General features: G+C 58.9%; 10 protein-coding genes across 10 annotated transcripts; 5 read left to right on the top strand and 5 right to left on the bottom strand.

Annotated features, from left to right (window-relative positions):
- Positions 1 to 1,163: 1,163 nt before the first annotated feature.
- KRP23_10890 (Elongation factor G-2, mitochondrial) lies at positions 1,164 to 3,455 on the top strand (the record flags this gene model as incomplete). Its single annotated transcript, XM_067881383.1, has 1 exon — positions 1,164 to 3,455. One exon carries the CDS (start codon positions 1,164 to 1,166, stop codon positions 3,453 to 3,455), a length of 2,292 nt encoding a protein of 763 aa, XP_067740698.1.
- Positions 3,456 to 3,679: 224 nt separating this feature from the next.
- Positions 3,680 to 4,408, top strand: KRP23_10889 (Chaperone protein DnaJ 2; the record flags this gene model as incomplete). The annotated part of the gene is made up of 3 exons (XM_067881381.1): positions 3,680 to 3,720; positions 3,790 to 3,833; positions 3,903 to 4,408. The coding sequence occupies 3 exons, from the start codon at positions 3,680 to 3,682 to the stop codon at positions 4,406 to 4,408; spliced, it is 591 nt and encodes a 196-aa protein (XP_067740697.1).
- Positions 4,409 to 4,483: 75 nt separating this feature from the next.
- On the bottom strand, positions 4,484 to 5,260 carry KRP23_10888 (ADP-sugar pyrophosphatase; the record flags this gene model as incomplete). The annotated part of the gene is made up of 1 exon (XM_067881380.1): positions 4,484 to 5,260. One exon carries the CDS (start codon positions 5,258 to 5,260, stop codon positions 4,484 to 4,486), a length of 777 nt encoding a protein of 258 aa, XP_067740696.1.
- A 200-nt stretch (positions 5,261 to 5,460) lies between these two features.
- Positions 5,461 to 7,146, bottom strand: KRP23_10887 (DnaJ protein ERDJ2B; the record flags this gene model as incomplete). The annotated part of the gene is made up of 3 exons (XM_067881379.1): positions 5,461 to 5,552; positions 5,626 to 5,686; positions 5,761 to 7,146. The coding sequence occupies 3 exons, from the start codon at positions 7,144 to 7,146 to the stop codon at positions 5,461 to 5,463; spliced, it is 1,539 nt and encodes a 512-aa protein (XP_067740695.1).
- A 1,099-nt stretch (positions 7,147 to 8,245) lies between these two features.
- Positions 8,246 to 9,556, top strand: KRP23_10886 (uncharacterized protein; the record flags this gene model as incomplete). The annotated part of the gene is made up of 1 exon (XM_067881378.1): positions 8,246 to 9,556. One exon carries the CDS (start codon positions 8,246 to 8,248, stop codon positions 9,554 to 9,556), a length of 1,311 nt encoding a protein of 436 aa, XP_067740694.1.
- Positions 9,557 to 9,674: 118 nt separating this feature from the next.
- On the top strand, positions 9,675 to 10,491 carry KRP23_10885 (Phosphatidylethanolamine-binding protein-like protein F40A3.3; the record flags this gene model as incomplete). The annotated part of the gene is made up of 2 exons (XM_067881377.1): positions 9,675 to 10,010; positions 10,090 to 10,491. 2 exons carry the CDS (start codon positions 9,675 to 9,677, stop codon positions 10,489 to 10,491), a joined length of 738 nt encoding a protein of 245 aa, XP_067740693.1.
- Positions 10,492 to 10,596: 105 nt separating this feature from the next.
- Positions 10,597 to 11,317, bottom strand: KRP23_10884 (uncharacterized protein; the record flags this gene model as incomplete). Its single annotated transcript, XM_067881376.1, has 2 exons — positions 10,597 to 11,010; positions 11,093 to 11,317. 2 exons carry the CDS (start codon positions 11,315 to 11,317, stop codon positions 10,597 to 10,599), a joined length of 639 nt encoding a protein of 212 aa, XP_067740692.1.
- Positions 11,318 to 14,955: 3,638 nt separating this feature from the next.
- On the top strand, positions 14,956 to 15,639 carry KRP23_10883 (26S proteasome non-ATPase regulatory subunit 10; the record flags this gene model as incomplete). Its single annotated transcript, XM_067881375.1, has 1 exon — positions 14,956 to 15,639. One exon carries the CDS (start codon positions 14,956 to 14,958, stop codon positions 15,637 to 15,639), a length of 684 nt encoding a protein of 227 aa, XP_067740691.1.
- A 1,733-nt stretch (positions 15,640 to 17,372) lies between these two features.
- KRP23_10882 (uncharacterized protein) lies at positions 17,373 to 18,011 on the bottom strand (the record flags this gene model as incomplete). The annotated part of the gene is made up of 1 exon (XM_067881374.1): positions 17,373 to 18,011. The coding sequence occupies one exon, from the start codon at positions 18,009 to 18,011 to the stop codon at positions 17,373 to 17,375; it is 639 nt and encodes a 212-aa protein (XP_067740690.1).
- A 1,400-nt stretch (positions 18,012 to 19,411) lies between these two features.
- Positions 19,412 to 20,095, bottom strand: KRP23_10881 (26S proteasome non-ATPase regulatory subunit 10; the record flags this gene model as incomplete). Its single annotated transcript, XM_067881373.1, has 1 exon — positions 19,412 to 20,095. The coding sequence occupies one exon, from the start codon at positions 20,093 to 20,095 to the stop codon at positions 19,412 to 19,414; it is 684 nt and encodes a 227-aa protein (XP_067740689.1).
- Positions 20,096 to 20,898: the final 803 nt, after the last annotated feature.

Below are 20,898 nucleotides of genomic sequence, written 5' to 3'. Positions count from 1 at the left end.
CTTCTACATTGTTGTGGTCATGGCAGGAATTCACGGCGCGATGATGAGACTGAGCAAGAATTATCGAATCGAAGCGACTTCAGTGGTCATGGCAGGATATTATGGTTGAGGAAACCATGATGCAATGTGGTGATCGTTGACGTTTTACTCGCTGCAAATTTGTGAGGTTGGGGGGAGGGAGGTATACTTTTGCACGTGTGAGGCAAAGGGGGCACTCTAACCACTCCCACGACTGGCGCCTGGGGCTGCGTCTTCGGCAGGGCGCAGAAGACCGCTACCCCGGCTCCGATCGCGACAAAGACTGAGGCTCCTACTTCTGCTGCGACCAAGACGGTAAGTCGACTCCTACCCCGACTACCTCGGAAACGAAGAAGCCCATGGAATTAGGGACACAAGTTTAGGGCAGAGCAGAGAGGAAGAAGTACACAACTCGTGCTAACAGGTCAAAAGCGTTCCATGTTTCTATGATCTACTGAGCAGCAAGGTGAGGAGAAACTCTTGAGGTTATCTCCCGAAGTGTTTCGACCCCCAGGATAAATACTCGTCGCACACTGGTTCACGCGGCAGGTTTGTGTGTTTCTGATGTGATGCTGCGCCACGGAGGCGTCGTCGTTCAGAGCGCTTTCTTCTGCATGCCGCCAATGGCAATGCCGTTGTCTTTGATCGTTCTGGCCACCAAGGAGTCTCTGGGTCGCTGCTGCACTTGACTCGGTCGACGGACGCCGTTCTGCTCTCGCTCGCTCCTGTCGCTGTGGTAGTACATGGAGGGTCTGTCGGAGCGCGGGGACTCAGCAGCTTCGGCGTCCGCTTGGCACTCGGAAGCAGAAGGCGGGCGCCAGCACCACGAACACCACGATGCAGGCGATCACCAGGTCGGTCCAGACGTCCACGCCGCCACTTGTTGCAGCAACTGAGAGCATACGTCGTTCTCACGCGTCGTAAAGCTACCGCTTGGCCAGCAAGACGTGCTGAGGCGCGCTTCGTGCAAGGGCAAGTTGAAGCGGCGCGAGTGGTTACAAACGATTGGCCGCGCAAATCTGATGATGTCTGATACCCCTGTCAAACTTGATGCATCACCTTCAGTTTCCGCCACTCAAAAACGTGGGGCCATTGAGCACCTCGCCGTCTCCAGCTCAAGCACCTCTTCACGTCCGCGAACCTCTATGCGTTGGCTGCAGCTGTCTCGCGCCGCTGCCGGTCTGCGCCGCAGCACCCCCTCCACACTGCGTCTGCGTCCGACGTCGTCGCTGCTTTCGTCGCGCAATTTCAGCGCCGCCGTGGCCGACGCCGAAGTGCCGCCCTTCGCCCCGGGCTTCCCGGTGCCCGATGGCTACATGAGCAACCTGCGCAACATCGGTATTTCGGCGCACATTGACTCGGGCAAGACGACGCTGACTGAGCGCATCCTCTTCTACACGGGACGCATCAACGCCATCCACGACGTGCGTGGCAAGGACGGTGTCGGCGCCAAGATGGACTCGATGGAGCTCGAGCGCGAGAAGGGCATCACCATCCAGTCCGCCGCCACCTACTGCTCCTGGAAGGACTCCAACATCAACATCATTGACACGCCCGGCCACGTCGACTTTACCATTGAGGTGGAGCGTGCGCTGCGCGTGCTGGACGGCGGCGTGCTCGTGCTTTGCGGCGTCTCTGGCGTGCAGAGTCAGTCGCTCACGGTGGACAAGCAGATGAAGCGTTACGGCGTGCCCCGTATTGCCTTCATCAACAAGCTCGACCGTATGGGAGCCAACCCGTGGAAGGTCATTGGCGACCTGCGTACGCAGCTCAAGCTGAACGCGTGGGCATTGCAGGTTCCGATTGGCGCTGAGAACGACCTCGAGGGCGTGGTGGACCTGCTCACCATGAAGGCGCTGCGCAATAAGGGCGAGAGCGGTGAGACTATCGAGGAGTCGGACGACATCCCCGCTGAGACCCGCGTTCTGGCTGAGGAGAAGCGCCTGGAGCTGATCGAGGCGCTTGCCGATGTCGACGACGACATTGCCGAGTTGTTCCTCATGGAGGAGGAGCCCAGTGTGGAGCAGCTCAAGGAGGCTATCCGCCGCTCCACGCTTTCGCACAAGTTCGTGCCGGTTATGATGGGGTCGGCTTTCAAGAACCGCGGGGTGCAGCCCATGCTTGACGGTGTCATTTCGTACCTGCCGGGCCCGTCGGAGGTGGACAACTTTGCTCTGGACCAGTCGAACGGCGAGGCCCGTGTGAGTGTGCCGTGCTCCCCGGAGGCGCCGCTGCTGGCTCTGGCCTTCAAGCTGGAGGAGGGCAAGTTCGGTCAGCTTACGTACATGCGTGTGTACTCGGGTACCCTCAAGCGCGGTGGCTTCATCTACAACATGAGTGACATGAAGCGCATTAAGGTGCCGCGTCTGGTAAAGATGCACTCGAACGAGATGGAAGAGGTGGAGGAAGTCAGCGCTGGTGAGGTCGTGGCCATGTTCGGTGTCGAGTGTGCCAGTATGGACACGTTCAGCGATACGAACCAGGGCAAGTTCACATTGACGAGTCTGCACGTACCGGAGCCGGTGATGTCGCTGGCCGTGACGCCCAAGAACAAGCAGCAGATCGGTAACTTCTCTAAGGCGCTCAACCGTTTCCAGAAGGAGGACCCTACGTTCCGTGTGCGCGTGGACGATGACAGCAAGGAGACTATCATCAGCGGCATGGGTGAGTTGCACTTGCAGATCTACGTGGAGCGTATGAAGCGTGAATACACTGTGGACGTGGAGACTGGCGCCCCGCAGGTGAACTACCGTGAGACGATCCGCCAGCGCAGCGAGTTCAACTACCTGCACAAGAAGCAGAGCGGTGGGTCGGGCCAGTACGCCCGTGTGGTGGGCTACGTTGAGCCTCTTACGGATGAGGAGGTGGAAGAGCTTGAGGCCGAGGGTAACACTTCGGGCGTCGTGTTCGAGAACGCCATCATTGGTAACGCCATTCCGCCTGAGTACATCACGGCTTGCTCGAAGGGTGTGAACGATGCTATTCAGAAGGGTTGGCTCATTGGCCACCCGGTGCAGCGCATGCGCGTGGTGGTGAACGACGGTCAGTCGCACTCGGTGGATTCCAGCGAGCTTGCTTTCCGCACGGCCATGGTGCTGGCTATCCGCCAGGCGTTCTTGAAGGCCGAGCCGTGTATCCTCGAGCCCGTCATGGCTGTGGAGGTGGAGGTGCCCAACGAGTTCCAGGGCACAGCTATTGCCGAGGTGAACCGCCGCCGCGGTCTCATCAACAGCAGCGATGCCGACGAAATGCACACGGTGGTCAAGTGCGACGTGCCGCTGCAGAACATGTTCGGTTTCTCGACGGACCTGCGCTCGTCCACGCAGGGCAAGGGCGAGTTCACGATGGAGTACAAGACCCACGGCGTCGTCATGCGCGATATGCAGGAGAAGCTGATGGCCGAGTACGAGAAGGCGCAGGCTGCCAAGAACAAATAGGTGTAGTCGCACTCCGATTTCTGCCTTGGGCGTCTGCTGCGGCAGATGCATGGACTGAGGACGACGATAGATTGATGCTGTAGCTAGGGAATAGACCAGATAGAACACACTCAACGGTCTCGACCAGGACTAAACAAGATCCCATACGTGTATTATCCAAGTCGCGGCCCACGTTTCAATTCCTTTTTCTCGTCTCATTTTACTGTCAGCCCCACACCCGAACTATGGTGTCAGTAGACTACTATCGCGTGCTCAACATCGCCAGGTAGAGCCTCCCATTGCCATCGCTCGGCGTATCTGTGCTGTGACTCACCGTGTACACGCGTAACCCCAGAACTGCGTCAGCCAAGGAGATCAAGGCCGCCTACTTCCAGCTCGGTGCGCCTGTCAAAGGATCGTGAACTGTGCCCGTACCCGTTCTAACGAGTGTTCTGTGGCCGCTTGCAGCCAAGTCACTGCATCCAGATGTGACTGGCAATGACGAGACCAAGGCGGAGCGCTTTAAGCACGTGAGTGAGGCGCATTCCGTCCTCTCAGACCCTCAGAGACGACGTGAATACGACGCCACTCGGCCAGCACAGAACTTCCGCTCCTACGACACATCGGGGATGACACAGCACCCGTACGCGGCTACAGGAGGAGCCCCGGATTTCAGGGCACGTCCCATGTACGGCATCAACGAAGAAGTGTGGCTCGCACACCATTACGGGCCAGAAGCTGCGAAACGCAACGGAATGCCGCCGCGCTACTACGGCATGAACGTGGTGGAGGAAAAGCTCGAGGAGCAACGGGAACGCATTCGACGTCGCCAACGCCACTTCAAAATGAGCCGCACGTCTGGGTACTTTATGCGGCGCGAAGCTCGACTCAAGAAGCACGAGGAAGAGCAGGCGGAGGGTCAAGAGAAGCGGGGAGAGGGGAACGATAAACCCAACGGCTGCATCATCTCCTGAGACGGCATTGAAAGACCATGTAGATCGACCACTAGAGAACGACTATCTATTCCGAATTTGAGCTACCAACAAGCTTCAGCTATTCCCAAGCCCGCTAGGCAATGTGTGAAGGCCGAGAGCGTACGAGTACAATCTGGCATCAATGGCATCTTTCTCGCGCAGTTTGCGAGCCTCCAGCCAATCCACGAGACCTTCCAGCGGCGCGTGCACGACGTGGATGATCTCGTCAGGCTCCAGCTGCTGTTTGAGCGGCGGTTGCTGCTCTTCCTCCCGCACCTCCACCAGCAACAACCTGCATTTCCCATTGGTGATGCCTTGGTCGTTCACCATGGGCGGACCCATGCGCAGCACGCGCGAGCCGACGTATCCCGTCTCCTCCTTCAGCTCGCGCATGGCAGCTACTTCAGGTTCCTCTTGGGCATCAATTAGCCCGGCCGGCAGCTCCAGCACCCACTGACCCACCGGCGGACGGAACTGGCGGATCAAAACGACGCGTGTCGGAGCTCCTCGCTTGGTCAGGAACGGGAACACCACCACCGCGTCACAGACTTCCAGTTGCTGAGTCGGTAGTGCCTCTGGGTCTGTATCGGATGAGCTCTTTGGGTAGGTGGTCGTGCGTTCCAGGCCTGTCCAATGCCGCTCCGAGCCTTGGGCGTCCAGGAACTTGATGCGCTTGAGGCGGATCCACGGGTTCTCGAACAGCGTGTGCTCCGAGACGACCCGCGGGAGCTGCCGATTGCCGCGTCCAGAGGAGGAGAAAGAGGCGAGACACGAAGCAGCACTTGGCGAGGCTGTGGGGGCGCAGAGGACGGTGGCATGGCGGCGCGCAGAGCGGCGGCCAAGTCGCAGCATTGACGGTGATCAGAGCGGCGGCCAAGTCGCAGCATTGACGGTGATGAGCTGTGTGAACCGCACACCAATTATACAACCGATAGGGTAAGAGGCGATAGTGAAGTCAAGTGAAAAGCAATTTAGGTCGGTGTCAATTGCTGTTGAAGAGCATCAAGTGCTGCTCAGTTTCTCTATCCACGCTTTACCGAATTGGAGGTTCTCTAGCGGTTCTCCACGACAACAGGAAGGGAGACCTTGGCTTGCACGTCCAGGTACGCCGGACACACCACACGTACCTCGAACTCGTACTTGCCTGCGGACCATCAAAGCCAAATCACCACGTTATCAGTACCTCAAATTCCAACAGATCGAGGAAGCGAGCGTACCTGGCACCTCGGGGCCCAAGAAGCCTGCTTTTTGAGCGGCCTGCTGCGATAAGTCCACGCACTATTATCACAGCAAAGAGTATCGTCAGAGAGGAAGCACTACAACGAGCAGCGATAAGGCAAACGGACACTAACCTTCCAAGCCGCATACAGGCGACCGGTTCCTTTGTCCATGACGAGGAACCACACATGCTCCTTGCGGAACGGGCTCTTCGGGTCGACGTGGTCGTACATTGTAGCAGCCAGCGGCGCCGTCTCGCCTGCTTCGAGGTGTTGACGCTGCAGGGTGGTCTGCAGAGTAAGCCAGTCTCCAGGCTGGATGTTGGGCTCGTCCAGAACAGCCACCGTCGTGCCTTCCAGCTGCAGCTTGGGGAGTTTCCCTTCCACAGCAGCAATGCGCTCATTTTGGTCGCGCAATGCGATCTCATCAGGGACAAAACTGCCCTGTGCAATGCTGGACTGCAGCGATAGCGCGCGCAGCAGTGGGATCGCAGGGTACGCCCGCTTCACCAAGTTCTCAGCTGCGATCGTCGCGAAGATGTCCACGAGGAACGGCAGCTCCAGCAGCACCTTTTGGAATCGCTGATCCACCCACGACGGCCGTGACACGCCACGGAGCTTGTCCCGACGGAGGTACTGGTATAGCGCCAGTATGTTCTCACGAGCCACAGGGTCCGAGTGCTTGCGGATACGCCCAATGACCTCACTCGGCAGTGCCTTGGCCGCTTCCATCTTCTTGGCCAGCTTATCGTGCGTCTTTGCACGGAGTTGAGCCTGATTCCGCGCCTCGTCCTGGATACCAGCTCCCGGTCCGGCCATCTCGTCACACGACAAGAGCAGCTCGACCACATCGTGCACACTCATCTTCTCGGTCAGGGCGTCCACGAAGCTGGCGCGTGTAGCACGCGAGATCTGTGTGCGATCACGTCGACCCGCACGCTTCTGCATCCAGTACACGAGGTACGCGAGGCCGGCGAAGATGAGCCCGAAGTACAGCAGCACAAATACCGAGCCGGTGCTGCCGCTGGTGCCGCTGAACGCCGACGCGAACGCCACGTTCATGAGCATCGATTGGGGGCCATCCGGGTGGCCATATTTGCGGTAGTTCTCGATGCTCTGCGGGTTCGTGAGCGCCTCGTACGCCTTGGTCACGCGCGCGAACTGGGCCGTTGCAAGCGGATTGTGCAGGTTCTTGTCGGGGTGCAGCTGCCTGCCCAGCGCCCTGAAGGCCTTCTTGATCTGGCGAGAGGAGGCCGAGTCGCTCACGCCCAGGATCTCGTACGGGTCGAACATGCCTGACGTGTCCACGCTCTGCAGCGCTGAGAGGCAGCGCCATAGCAGCACCCCTGCGATGGACAAGAGCGCCACGTGCAGCGCGAACCCGCGCGAACGAAGCTTCTCGGGGGTGCGCACCACGCGGTACAGCGTGAAGACCGTGGCGGGCACGACGTACAACGCCAGCATGACGCCCGCGAACGCGTAGAAGGCGCCATCTGCCTCGGACAGCAACTCCGCCGCCATTGCTGATGGTCTGTGGATGGCTCATTGCCACGTCGACACGGCACTCGGAGAGGGGGAATCAAAAACAGTGACCTTGAAGCAAATTGACCAATGGGAGACGCGCTCATTCGGCATGGCGACCGATCTGCTTGTCGCCGATCCGACCAGCACCTCAGTTGAATCCAGGGCTGGATCTCCGAAGTTGGCCACAGTCAAACCGAGTCGGCTGAGCCATTCTCCCTCTTAAATGCCGACAAGGCTCCGCCCGCATTGTCCTCAACAGGCCAAAGGCGGCTCTACTATAATTGGTCAGTGATGTTGAAGTGCTTTGAAGAGGAAAGAACATAGGATTGAGCACGCAGCTAAGAAGCAGACCCACGGACAGACTTTCCCATACATCACGACAAGAATTCCTCGGGGGCAAGGCCAGCTCCCTTCGCTAGAGCTTTACACTTTTTCTACACTTTGTGAACACACGAAAGTTCATCACATGAGAATAATAGCCAACGTATCGGGTTTCTGCCTTTGTTGTACACGCCTGACGTCGGAGAATGGGAGCTTAAATAGCGCCCGGGTATCAATCACCATTTTACAGACTGTTGATTTAGAATCGACTCACGTTTCGGCCTGGAGCACACACCACGAGGACGCCGGTGACCCTCGGTGTTTAACTTTCGGCCTGGAATAGTCACATACATTTTCATTCCAAGAAGGAGAAACCAACTAAGAACGGCGCGAAACATAGGCATCATACGAACTGTGAAACTAGCCTCGGCCGTCAGTTAATTAGTCGGCGAGCGTGCCAATCTGATCGCTGTCTTGGTGCGGGGCAACGCCAGCAGAAATGACTATGACAAGAAACGTTTACAGGGCCATAAAAAGCTGGATGAGGGCTATTCGCAGCCTGAAAACCGAAAACCGCCCGCCCAAAATGGCCCACAGACTCTGTCGGCGCCACATATAGTTCTGCTGGCCACGCACAATCCCAGCTCGGCAACCCAGAGAGCGCACAAGCAGGAGAACCCCACAGTGACTGGAGCTTCATTCCCTTTCTTCCCGGCCATCGTCGATCCAGTCCTCTGCGACTTAAAGTGCCGTTCATCGCGAGAGAGCTCGCAGTATGTCAACCCCTCTGAAGGCCCTGATCCAAGAGCGGCTACGGGCTAAGATGGTACGCCAAGGCCCAGATTACGACTTGGACGACGAATACGCGTGCGACTCGGATCGCCTGCTTCGACAGCCCGTGGAGGTTACCGCGTACGATATCAGCAGTTGCGGCGACGATGAAGACGTCCTCGTGAGCTCGAGCTCCCGTGGACCTATCACGCGGCGCAGTAACCCAACGCAGCCCACTTACCCTGTGCGCCTGCACACGCACATCGATCCGTCAGCGTACCTTGTCCCATCGCAGCAAGACGACCGATACTACCCTCCCTCAACTTCGTACGGACCCGGCAGTAGTAGCCACGGTGATCGCAACCGGCAGCGCTATTCTCGCTACCCGCGCGAGCAATGTCGCGAACTGGACGCATACGGCCTGCCTCCGCGTCCTGAGCAGCAGCAACACAGTCACACTCGGCGACGCCACCACAGCCACCAACGCGTCCGTGAACAGCAACAACCGCATTATGAACCACCGTCTCGAGGAGGCTACGTCAGCAAACACCCGAGTCAAAATCGCGCTGTCTCCCCTTGGCATCGCTCCGAGTATACCGCAGCGCCGAGCAAATCTAGTTCCATGAGCAGAAGCCCCATTCGTGCTGCTCCGAGCCCCACACACTCTTCGGCGTCGCGAGGGTATCGAAAGCAAGACTTTGACTACAACGCTGACTACATGCGTCACAGCCGAGAATCTAAGAGTATTTTGCCATCTCCCAGATTGACAACACCAAGCAGCTCACCGCACCAGATGCACCGCCGGGATGACTTCCAACGCCAACGCTACACCTGGAAGGACCGTGATCATGACTACGACAACCAAGCTGCTTATGAAGTAAGAGAGCCCTCCCCGACACGGCATGCCGATCACCTTGACTATCCTGTTCTCGATGACCCTGCTCGCCGTCCTTATGAGCACCGCAGTCACTCCAACCAGACGGGCAACGACAACACAAGAAATTACTCTGTCGCAGCACTTCCTTCGCCGCACAAGACGGAGCCGGAAGAGATCTATGTCACGCAGAGCGTGCATGAGCCGGAGCGACACTCTCCACCTGCTCTGGACATGGAGATCATCGAGCCGCCTGCAAAAACCACCGGGCGAACACGTGCTTGGGACGACATCATGTCCCCCGAAAGCCGTCTCGCTGCCAACGCATTCGTCGAGAAACGCCAGCGACGCACTCAAAAAAGCACGCCCCGCACAATGGCCACACAGCGATGGCTTGCGGTCATCGACGCCCGGGCCAGAAAGCACGAGGCTGTCAACTAACTAACAGTAGCGTAGACGTAAGCAAAAATAATGCACTTGAGGTGGTCTCGACACAAAACATACTCAACTCAGGTAAAACTAACGGTCGCACGCGCATTTCCGGTTAGCTCTTCAAAAGATGTCGTACGGCTCCAAGCTCCCGCCGCCGCTCTTGGCACCTGCCTCGTTCTCGCTGCGCGGGGCGGGTGTCCTCGTCGCGACCGCTTTTCTCGTGAGTATGGCGCTGATGGGGGCTGTCATGCAGTCCGTGGGGGTTGCCTCCCACCAGCTCCGAAATGAGGACGGATCTGTGACGACGCTTCGCCTCGCAGCCGAAATGGACACCGTCTCTGTCCCCGTGCAAGTTCTGCAGCAGCTGCAGCTCCAAATCCAGGACGGGAGCAGTGCCCACATCGCTATCGCGTTCAATGGCGGCCACCCCGTGACCCTGGGGCAATTTGTGCCCATGAAGGAGGTTGGCACCACCAGATCTTTTACCTTTTAATCCGTTGGACGAAGTGCAAGTCTCACATCATGCTCGTCTTGACTGCTAGGCTCAAGAAGCACCGAGTGTCTCTATTGAAGGCAACCCAGCTGGCAGTGCTGGGCGCTACACGTACGTGCTGATCGACATTGATGCTCCGGATCCCAAGTCTCCGACGCACGCGCCGTTCCTGCACTATATCTTGGCGGGCCTAGCTGTGGACGGGCAGAGTGTTCAAGACCAGCCGCAAAACGTAGTAGTAGTGCCGTACTACCCGGTGACACCACCCGTGGGGGAACACCGCTACGTCTCGCTGCTTTTCCGCCAGGAAGGAAGTGCTCCCGATGCGCCGGATGACGACCTAACTGAAAAGCGCTCGAATTTTGATGTTGCTGGATTTGTCGCGAAGCACAAGCTCGTGCTTGTTGCTACCAGCAGCTTTCATTCGCACCCGGCTGGCCAAGACAACTGACAGAAATGAACGAAATGTGGCTTCACAGATACTACTAGTATTACTTTTTACTTTTTACATGCTTGTAGGGTCTGACGAAGTTTTAGCTAAGCGTTAATTTCCATATTAACTGCATTCGTCAGTGCGAGGAACATGTTTTTGCTGCTGCTGCTGCATGCTTCGAACAAGCTGCTGGTGCTCAATCGGCAGATGGCGAAGCTGGTCGGGTGTAGCCTTGATGAGCTTGTCATATCGCTTGGCGAACTGCACGAGCTCAAGCTGGGCCTTTGGTAGCTTCAGTAGCTGTTTCTCAGGCAAACGGAGCAGATTCTGTAGCATTTCGTGTTGAGCTGGCGCCAACTTTTGCAGTGTCTTCCAGCTATCGGAACCGGTGGCTGATGGGTCGTTGTTATTGCCGCTGCTGCTTTCCACGTGTTTGTCAATAGTTTTTCGAGCGCTAAGGTGATCCTCGAGTTGCTGAAGCCTTTGCGCAACCTTCTTGCGCACTAGCAATACGAACGGTGTCCCGGGCAGCTTACTCTGTGGACAACATAGAACACGTTACATCAATGTCAGTAGCCTCACCAGCCATCACTCCTTCCTTTTATATGCGCGTCCGTACCAATCGCGTGTTGATGTACTTGTCTGAGAGCATACGAAGTAGAGATTCACCTTCTTCAGCGGAGCTGGTATCTGTCGCCATCAGCTGGTCAATTTCGTTTGTGACTTCGCACAGTACAGCCTTTGCAGTGACATCGGGGTCTTTGCCGACACTGCTCTTCTTGCGGGGGTTATCAGGAGGAGGCACCGCTGGCGGAGGTGGAATGATCAAGCTTGCAACGGCCATTGCAGCGGTCACTCGTCTCGCAGCTGTCACTGAAGACTTCAAACTTGTCAGCCGATTAAGACGTGCATCCAACGCTTCAGAGCTCTTCGCCTCGGCAAGTCGAGTTGGCTGGAGCTGAATCATACTTGTCGATCGTATTAAAGGGATATGCCGGGTGGCTGATCGATACTGCCGTGCGCCGTAGATGGTCTCAAATGTCTCGTCCAAAATGCCAAGCGCGGACTGAGGATGCACTGCCTGCAACTTCGCTTTGGCAGGGTCTCCACAGTCGTCATTATACTGACTTAAATCTGCAGCGATGTCAAACAGACTCGCCATAGCTATGGCGAGCAGGAACTTGAGAAGCAAAAACTTGTGCAAGCGCTGCAGATCGCATCTCCCAACCCTCCAACTCGCCTTGACTGCCTATTCTTGGGCGCTTGCTTCCCCAGCGCAAGGCACTGCGATATAAATATGATGCCTGCGCTCCCGAGTAAATCGAGAAGCAGAACTCCCCGCGCGCTCATCCAACCATCCAGTCCAGTAAGAAGAAGAAGCCAGGCAACACAACCGAGTACTGCCTGAACCATGTCGACGCTCACATCCGCACAATTGCACGTCAAACGTAGCTCCACACGCCTTCACGCACCACCTGGTGGTGCCTCCAGTCTCTCCTTCGGTGAGTGCGTACGTGCCTCAGGTTCCAAACGCTTGACTAACTCGCGTCGTATCTCAGGTTGTGGTGGACTCGGCACAGCAGAGCCGGCAGAAGAAGCGCCCAGCAAGGAGGAGCCCGCATACACACGTCCGAATAGCGGTCGCTATACTCCTTCGACGACCAGCTTCAGCAATAACAATGGCAACGCACCGGGCAATGGCTATCCGAGCTACTCCTCTATGCAGCAATCCGACCCAGTCCCATATAACAATTTCACTTCTTCGCAGCAAATGTACCAGCAACAGCAACCATACCAGTACCAGACCGCACACACTGCCAGCAACCAAAACGGCTACAATTACGGCAACAGCTCTGGGTACACCACCAACGGGTGCCAAGTCGGCCGCTCTTCGTCACCCACACCGAGCTCTCGGTCGAGCATCCGCTCGAGCTCGAGCTCAAGCTCCTGGGGCTCCCAACCGCCGCTCACGTCCTCCAAGCGAGACCAGAACTGGGAAAAGAAGCGACGACTCTGGTTAGCGCGCAAGAACAGCAGCAACGGCAGCAACTACGGCGACCGCCCGACCACCTCCTCATCAACTTGGAGCAGTGGGCCTGCCGGAGGAGCGTTTGATGACAGTATCAACCCTCCGTCTCCACTCTCGAAATTCATGCACCAGCACGCACAGCAGCAACAGCCGCCACCAACTCCTGGCGTTGACTACCAGCGACTGGGTACGGCCAGCAGTACTCGAAGCGGCAGCAGCGGTGGCGGCAACTACATGCACCAGTCGTACCCAACGCAATCGCAGATTCCAGGTCAAGGATACCCTGCGGGCGCCTCTTTTTCTCGAGCTGGAATCTCGACGGCCTCATCCAACGTCTCGTCAACCACGTCGAGCCGCCGACAGCCTCCAGGTGGCCAATGCCAGTGGTCGCTGGGGTGAAAAATGCATTTCCTTGCGTTCATTGAGCTGCCGCGTGCGGTGTAGGTGTCAGTTAACTCAAAACAGACATTATCTCCTTCTCGTTAAGTAGCAAATGCCCCGCTTTTCGAGCGCGCTTGGCCTTGGAGACGGTGCCCAGCTCGGGAAACACTCGCGCGGCCACCTGCACCCACTGCTTCGCTCTGGGCCCTTCCAGGAGGTCCTCGGCCGTCACGACGTGCTCGTCTGGCGCACTTGCCATGGGTGAGATCGACATAACGATCGGCCTGACACAAATACAGACCAACGTTGACATCGCGCCATAACGATCGCCCGTACACATTATGGACACAAATCCTGGACCAAATTACGAGCACAATCTGGGAGGACCAAACTGAACGTGGCAACGACGGGCGGACACGCTGCCTGGATCGCTGCCTGCGCTGCCTGCCTGCGCCCTTGTTCCCCCTCCACACTCGACTGATGATGCCCACGGAGTGACAGCGCCCCTTGATGGCACGAACTGTCTGCGCGCAGAGCAGAGAGCGAGACGCACACAGCGGACGGACGAAGAGAGGCGGCGACTGCTTTGGTGAGTCGCCACGGATCATCCGACCCTCGCCGCTGCAGTCTGCAGTCTGCAGGCTCGGGTGCAAATTATAAGAAGAGGAGGACATGGCGGTCTGCTATCGGAGGAGCTGCAATTTACAGCCTGCAAGCCGAACTGGCGGGCTATCCCCGCCTCGGAAGCCATTGGCAGGATGCAATTCAGCCTTGGAGACGCATGGCGGTCTGCTGCATCGCTTGCTGGGTCTCTGGCTGCATGGACGCGAGCATGTCGGCGGTGTGGCGGCTTATCCCTGAGCGCTGACTGTTTTTCCCACGCTTCCCTCAAGGCAAGCATCGTTGCGTGGAGAAGAGAGCAGGCATGCCCAGACCATCGGCCGTGCCTGCCGACTCCGAGCGCGTTGGCCGTGCATTTCGGCGCGCGCGACTGGTGAGTGCGCGGCGCCAGGACCAGCGGACATGAGCCAGGTCGTTGGCGGACTGCAATGCGAGCGAGCGCGAGTACATCCACGGCACGATTGAATGCTCAGGCGGAGCGTCAATCCAGCCCGCAGTGCACTCGCTGAGCAGCGCCTCGACAAGGGAGGCCCCCGCCTCGATCCTCGGTGACTGCACCCCATCGTTCGCGAGAGTTCGTCCCACACTTTCCGCACCGCGAATTGTCCGCCGCCATTGGCAATATGCGCCACTACGTGCAGGGCAATCGCGCCGCTGCAGATGTGGTTGCAGTTGAAGGCGGCCGACAGCAGTCCATGAAGACGCTCTCGGCTGGGCCCCGTTAAAATTTAGCTGCGATTTCCACCGTGATCGGCAAACGGGTGGGCTCCCTCGGAATTGGAGGCACAGGCAAGGCTCGCATCAGCATGAGTAGCCGCACCTCATGCCGTAGCCGTCCGGATCGGACACGCAGCAGGTGTGGTGCCGCGGAGCAAGCACACTGCCGGTGGCGGCAGTGGACTCGCGGGCGGCCAGCAATCCAAGCGCCAACGCCTTGACTGACGCACTGCCACCGAAATATCGCAGAGCGCGCATGCTCTCCATCTGTCGGGCCGAGCAACGCATCAAACAGCGAGAAAGTCCGGCGTGAAATGCAAGGCGCAACCAACATGCGGGACCCGTATTACGGGTCTTGGTCCAAGCCCAACCCAGCCCGAGAGAGGTTCAATCACCGCTGCGTGTTGACCAGCGCCGGCGATCTGAAGCGCAATGACCAGGTGGCCGCGTCGCTTCAACTTCGAGCGATCCTGATAATTGCCTGCGTCGCCGAGCGCTCGCAGTGCTGCAATCAGGTATAGCAGTGCGAGCGCTGTCCGCGGCGACAAACAGACCGAGCTACGCCTGTCTTGGCTCGCCTGCAAATCCCCCCGTCGTGCGCTACCACTAACTATCACAGTTCGCAGACGCGGGCGCCATCGCCTCCGGCAGGGAGAGCGGCGTGTCAAACTCAGCGGTAACGTCCCCAAGTCACTCGAACAACAGCCGTCAGCCCCGCATCTCGCCACGCAATCATGACGAGCCACGAACCTCACCCGCAGCAGCAACAGCAAGAGGAGTCTCTCCAGGTGGGCGTGGACGAGCTGCACGAGGAGCTGGACACGACGCCCGTGCACGCGGCGGCGCGCGCCGGTCAAGTGGAGGAGTTGCGCGACATCTTGCGGGCCGACGAGGCGCAGGCCGTGGCGCTGGACAAGTACGGACTCACGGCGCTGCACTGGGCTTGCGACCGCGGGGAGACCGCGGCGGCTCAGCTGCTGCTGCAGCACGGCGCAGACGCCGACGCCGTGGAGAAGCGCATGTTCAGGCGGCGGCCGCTGCACTTTGCCGTGCTGGCCAGCTCCGAGGCCACCGTGCGCACGCTGCTGGCGCACCACGCCGACGTGTTGGCCGTGGACTACCGCGGGTGGGCTCCAATCCACGGGGCGGCATACAGCGGGAATGTGGCTGTGCTGACGGCACTGCTGGACGCCGGGGCCAGCGCCTCCACGCAACTGACGAAGCGGCGCGAGACGGCGCTGCACGTCGCAGCCAGCCGAGGGCGCGTGGAGGCGGTTCGCCTGCTGCTGAAGCGCCACCCAGAGGACGAGGGGCTGCTGGGGCTGGAGGACGACGAGGGCTCTTCAGCGGCGCAGGTGGCCGCTCGCAGCGGCTTTGAGGACGTCGCGCGGCTGCTGTCCTTGGCGGGCGGGCATTAAGGCCCGCGACGAACGAGCTTCGGCTCGAGGCCCGTGGTGGTGCGTGGCACAGGAGAATGAGTCCCCGGTAGGATGGGCGAATTGTCATCGCTGACGAAGTGGCCTGCAACCGAACCAGGATATCAGATGGCCGCGCAATGAGTCTTCCGATGGTGCGGTGCGGCACTGCGGCGGCAGGTGTTGCAGTCTGTTTCAGAGAGAGACAGACTGGTCTATTTAACCTTATCAGCTTCTAGATGTCTGGTACAGCCTAAGCCTGGTTAGCAACGCCGGTGTCTCCTGGAGATCCGGTGGTTGTACGGGGCTTATCGTCTTTGCTGACTGCTCTCGTGGTTGTTCTTCTAGTGCTTGCTGGCACACAAACAACCGCGTTCCTTGAATGACTGTGTCGGGGTTTCGGCGCTCGCGTTTAGCGAGCGCCTTGAGCTGCCTCATTCCTGTGGTCCAGAATTCCTGGACACTGCTTTCCTCTGTGACATCCTCTTGTTGGAACACGACACGGTTCCGCTGGATCCATAGCGTTGTGATGCATACGCTGCAAAGTATGTGCCATATCCTTTTCCAGATCGCCGCATACTTCTGTGCATCATCTGGATGTTCGCGGTTGAAGCGGTCTGCTATGCCTTGTGCGAGCTCCGGTGCTGTCCGACTTGCACAGTTAGTGACGAATCGCTCGATGTCTTTTCCTGCCCAGTGCTTGCCCGTCCAGTTACTGAGGAGCTTCTGCCAACACGCTTTAGCGCACGGACAGCCCCACATCACGTGGACTAACGTTTCTTTTGTTCCTTTGCATGCCTGCAGCTTGCGGCAACTGTTGTCATCTGCAGTCTGTTTCAACCAGGGACAGCCTGGAAAGCGAGGCTGTTGCTGTTGCTGTTGCGCTGGGAGACAGCACGTCGGGTCGGCAAGCGCTGGCCGGCGTGCAACATGTAGTGAAGTAATCTAAACACGCTGATGAAACATGCAGACGAATTTCCAATCGAGAACTGCTCCCGAAAGGTGAGACAGACATGGCAAACAGCAGCGCCGTCTTGCCAAGATTCTTGGTATGCCTAGCGGCGGCATTGAAGGCATGTTAAACACGTGGGAGGAACGCTAACAGGGTCGACTGCTGTCGTCTTCTTCGCTGCTAATGCTGCGAAGGCGTGCGTTTGCTGGCGAAGAAGCCCAGATCGTCTTCGAACTTCAACTCTGCCTTTTTTGGGAGCTCTGCTTCATGCCCCAATTTCCAAGTATGGCCTGGCAAACTTCAAGCAGCCGCCTCTGGCGCTAGTGCCTGCTTCGCCTGTCAGACCACCGGCAGCGTTTTCGTAAAGCAAGCTACATGTAGAGGGGCGCCTTCTTCCAAGCTGCCGCGAAAATGATGGCCCGGTTGAACTACCTGCAGCGCTATGGGCCATAGCCTGTGGCTGCCGTAGGGCAAGCCTTGCCGAGGACACATCGCTCTAGCGTTGCAGTTCTGCGCAGGAGAATCCAGCCGCGAACACACGACCCGCCGCATCGAGAAGAAGGAACGAGGTCTGGGCATGAAAGCTTCTTTCGTTTGAGTGTTACCGTGGTTCCAATAAATAGTGTATTGAGACTGCGTCGAACTACGGCGGCAGCTCGAGGAATAATGAATAGGCTACGTTGGTGGCTTGCACGAGTTGCCTCCTGCGTCGCGGCTACCCGTGTGGTCCTGTTTGATGCCCGTGACTCCACCGCTCTAATACTGCAGGGGAAGTCTGGCTACTTTACTTGGACTGAACGCGCGGCGAGATGGACAGCATGATGAACGTTGACACGTCAAACGGCTGAGCTTGCCGCTTGTCCAGCGGGTCGATGCACCTAGACTCGCGCGGGAAGCACAGGCTCCGGAGAATGCGGGGCTCGGGCGTCTCGGGCGCCTCCATTAGCACCACAGGCTGCGGTTTGGCCATATGCCGCAGTCGGCTCGCGGTGGCTCCCATGTCCTCGTCGTGAATGCCAAAGTCACTGAAGCTGCTGGTCATCTCCGCCAGCCGCTGCTTTTTCTTCCTTTGCAGCATATTCTCGCGCGAATTCCGACGCAGCGGCAAGATGTCGTCATCCAGCACGGACGAGCGCGACGGCGCCGAAGAGCTCAGTGTCACCTCCGCGCTGAGACACTCCATGTCGTTCATCTCCAGCGTGAACTGCAGCGAGTGCCGCTCCTGCATTTCCTGGGTGTCAGCCTCATCGCCGCTGCTGCTGGGGCTGTCCATTGTGGCGCGCGAGCGCTTAAAGCGGTGGGTCGGGCCCTCCATGAAGGGCGAGGGTGTCCAGGCGTGGCGTGAATCTCCATTGCTGCTGCTTCCGTTACAAGCCTCAGCGGCCAGCGCCACAAGGTCTTCGCATGCTCGAGATCGCTTCATGTCATGCACGTCGACGCTGCTCCTGTCTGTCTGAAAGTGCTGTGGGGCCGCCGGCAGCAAATTGCGCTGCGCGTCCTCGCTGGCAGAGAAGAAAAGCGGAAATGAGCGAGGTAGGCGGCGTCCACCGCTTTGTATCGAGGAATCAAGGCAAGTACGGGAGCAGACGGTGCGCCCGGGCTAGGGTCGTCGTCCAATTCAACCACGGCTCTTCCCGCAACTTGAACCAGAGGAACTGGAACGCCCGACGCGAGACTTGATATGTGTGGCAGACACCGCGCGCGGCCCCACACAAACGCTGTGTGGGCGACCTCCCATCGCGACCTCAAACGTCAAATCTTTGCTGCCTTTTTTCTGTCCTTGCTTCAAGCAGCGATAAACACGCGCTGGCATGGCCCGCTTTGCCGCTGTGAAGGGTGGGCTCGGCAAAGCATGGCCGAGTCGAAGCCGGGCCTTGAGACGGAGGCTCTCGCGACGGCAGCGCTGCCAGCAATAGCGGCAGGCTCGACCAGCGTTTCTCGTGCGCTACAGCAACTTCAAGCGGCTTGGAGAGAGGCAATATTACGACCCACGATTTAGAAAATACATGTAATTCATCGCGTAAATCGCCGATCTTACGAAACGCATGTTGAAGTTGCCAGAGGCAGGACCGGAATTAGAGCAATTTTTGGCATTTTTGGCTTTTTCCCACAACAAAAGTCGTCGCGGCGGCGTCGACCATCTTAGTCCTTTTCGATGTGACCATTTCCCCGACCGATGCGCAAACCATTCTCCTCGACGAGCTCCGTTGTAGTTTAACGTACAGCTTATACGTTGACATTGAGCATGGAGGAGGCCACAAGGCCACATGGCAGCTTGTTTTTGGCTATTGTTGCGATTCCAGCGGTGTCGCTGTCTTGTGCGCCCAGATGCCTTGCGTTTAACGCGAGCTTCAATCTGCCACCGCTGCCGCTTGCAAGGCGTCGGCCAGTATCTGTGTTGTCGATCGTTGAATCTCTCTTGGCACTGCTGGGGATGATCGGCTTCTGGGAGCTGTTCTCATGTACATGTATACTCGACGATGCCGCTCTCGTTCGTCTTCATGTTTTATCAGCGTGTTTAGATTACTTCACTACATGTTGCACGCCGGCCAGCGCTTGCCGACCCGACGTGCTGTCTCCCAGCGCAACAGCAACAGCAACAGCCTCGCTTTCCAGGCTGTCCCTGGTTGAAACAGACTGCAACACCTGCCGCCGCAGTGCCGCACCGCACCATCGGAAGACTCATTGCGCGGCCATCTGATATCCTGGTTCGGTTGCAGGCCACTTCGTCAGCGATGACAATTCGCCCATCCTACCGGGGACTCATTCTCCTGTGCCACGCACCACCACGGGCCTCGAGCCGAAGCTCGTTCGTCGCGGGCCTTAATGCCCGCCCGCCAAGGACAGCAGCCGCGCGACGTCCTCAAAGCCGCTGCGAGCGGCCACCTGCGCCGCTGAAGAGCCCTCGTCGTCCTCCAGCCCCAGCAGCCCCTCGTCCTCTGGGTGGCGCTTCAGCAGCAGGCGAACCGCCTCCACGCGCCCTCGGCTGGCTGCGACGTGCAGCGCCGTCTCGCGCCGCTTCGTCAGTTGCGTGGAGGCGCTGGCCCCGGCGTCCAGCAGTGCCGTCAGCACAGCCACATTCCCGCTGTATGCCGCCCCGTGGATTGGAGCCCACCCGCGGTAGTCCACGGCCAACACGTCGGCGTGGTGCGCCAGCAGCGTGCGCACGGTGGCCTCGGAGCTGGCCAGCACGGCAAAGTGCAGCGGCCGCCGCCTGAACATGCGCTTCTCCACGGCGTCGGCGTCTGCGCCGTGCTGCAGCAGCAGCTGAGCCGCCGCGGTCTCCCCGCGGTCGCAAGCCCAGTGCAGCGCCGTGAGTCCGTACTTGTCCAGCGCCACGGCCTGCGCCTCGTCGGCCCGCAAGATGTCGCGCAACTCCTCCACTTGACCGGCGCGCGCCGCCGCGTGCACGGGCGTCGTGTCCAGCTCCTCGTGCAGCTCGTCCACGCCCACCTGGAGAGACTCCTCTTGCTGTTGCTGCTGCGGGTGAGGTTCGTGGCTCGTCATGATTGCGTGGCGAGATGCGGGGCTGACGGCTGTTGTTCGAGTGACTTGGGGACGTTACCGCTGAGTTTGACACGCCGCTCTCCCTGCCGGAGGCGATGGCGCCCGCGTCTGCGAACTGTGATAGTTAGTGGTAGCGCACGACGGGGGGATTTGCAGGCGAGCCAAGACAGGCGTAGCTCGGTCTGTTTGTCGCCGCGGACAGCGCTCGCACTGCTATACCTGATTGCAGCACTGCGAGCGCTCGGCGACGCAGGCAATTATCAGGATCGCTCGAAGTTGAAGCGACGCGGCCACCTGGTCATTGCGCTTCAGATCGCCGGCGCTGGTCAACACGCAGCGGTGATTGAACCTCTCTCGGGCTGGGTTGGGCTTGGACCAAGACCCGTAATACGGGTCCCGCATGTTGGTTGCGCCTTGCATTTCACGCCGGACTTTCTCGCTGTTTGATGCGTTGCTCGGCCCGACAGATGGAGAGCATGCGCGCTCTGCGATATTTCGGTGGCAGTGCGTCAGTCAAGGCGTTGGCGCTTGGATTGCTGGCCGCCCGCGAGTCCACTGCCGCCACCGGCAGTGTGCTTGCTCCGCGGCACCACACCTGCTGCGTGTCCGATCCGGACGGCTACGGCATGAGGTGCGGCTACTCATGCTGATGCGAGCCTTGCCTGTGCCTCCAATTCCGAGGGAGCCCACCCGTTTGCCGATCACGGTGGAAATCGCAGCTAAATTTTAACGGGGCCCAGCCGAGAGCGTCTTCATGGACTGCTGTCGGCCGCCTTCAACTGCAACCACATCTGCAGCGGCGC

The sequence above is a fragment of the Phytophthora ramorum genome, assembly GCF_020800215.1.
Source record: "Phytophthora ramorum isolate Pr-102 chromosome Unknown Phyram_PR-102_s0011, whole genome shotgun sequence".
Classification (NCBI taxonomy): domain Eukaryota; phylum Oomycota; class Peronosporomycetes; order Peronosporales; family Peronosporaceae; genus Phytophthora; species Phytophthora ramorum.
Note: the sequence above shows the minus strand (reverse complement) of the source record. Positions and strands in the feature narration are given on the sequence as shown.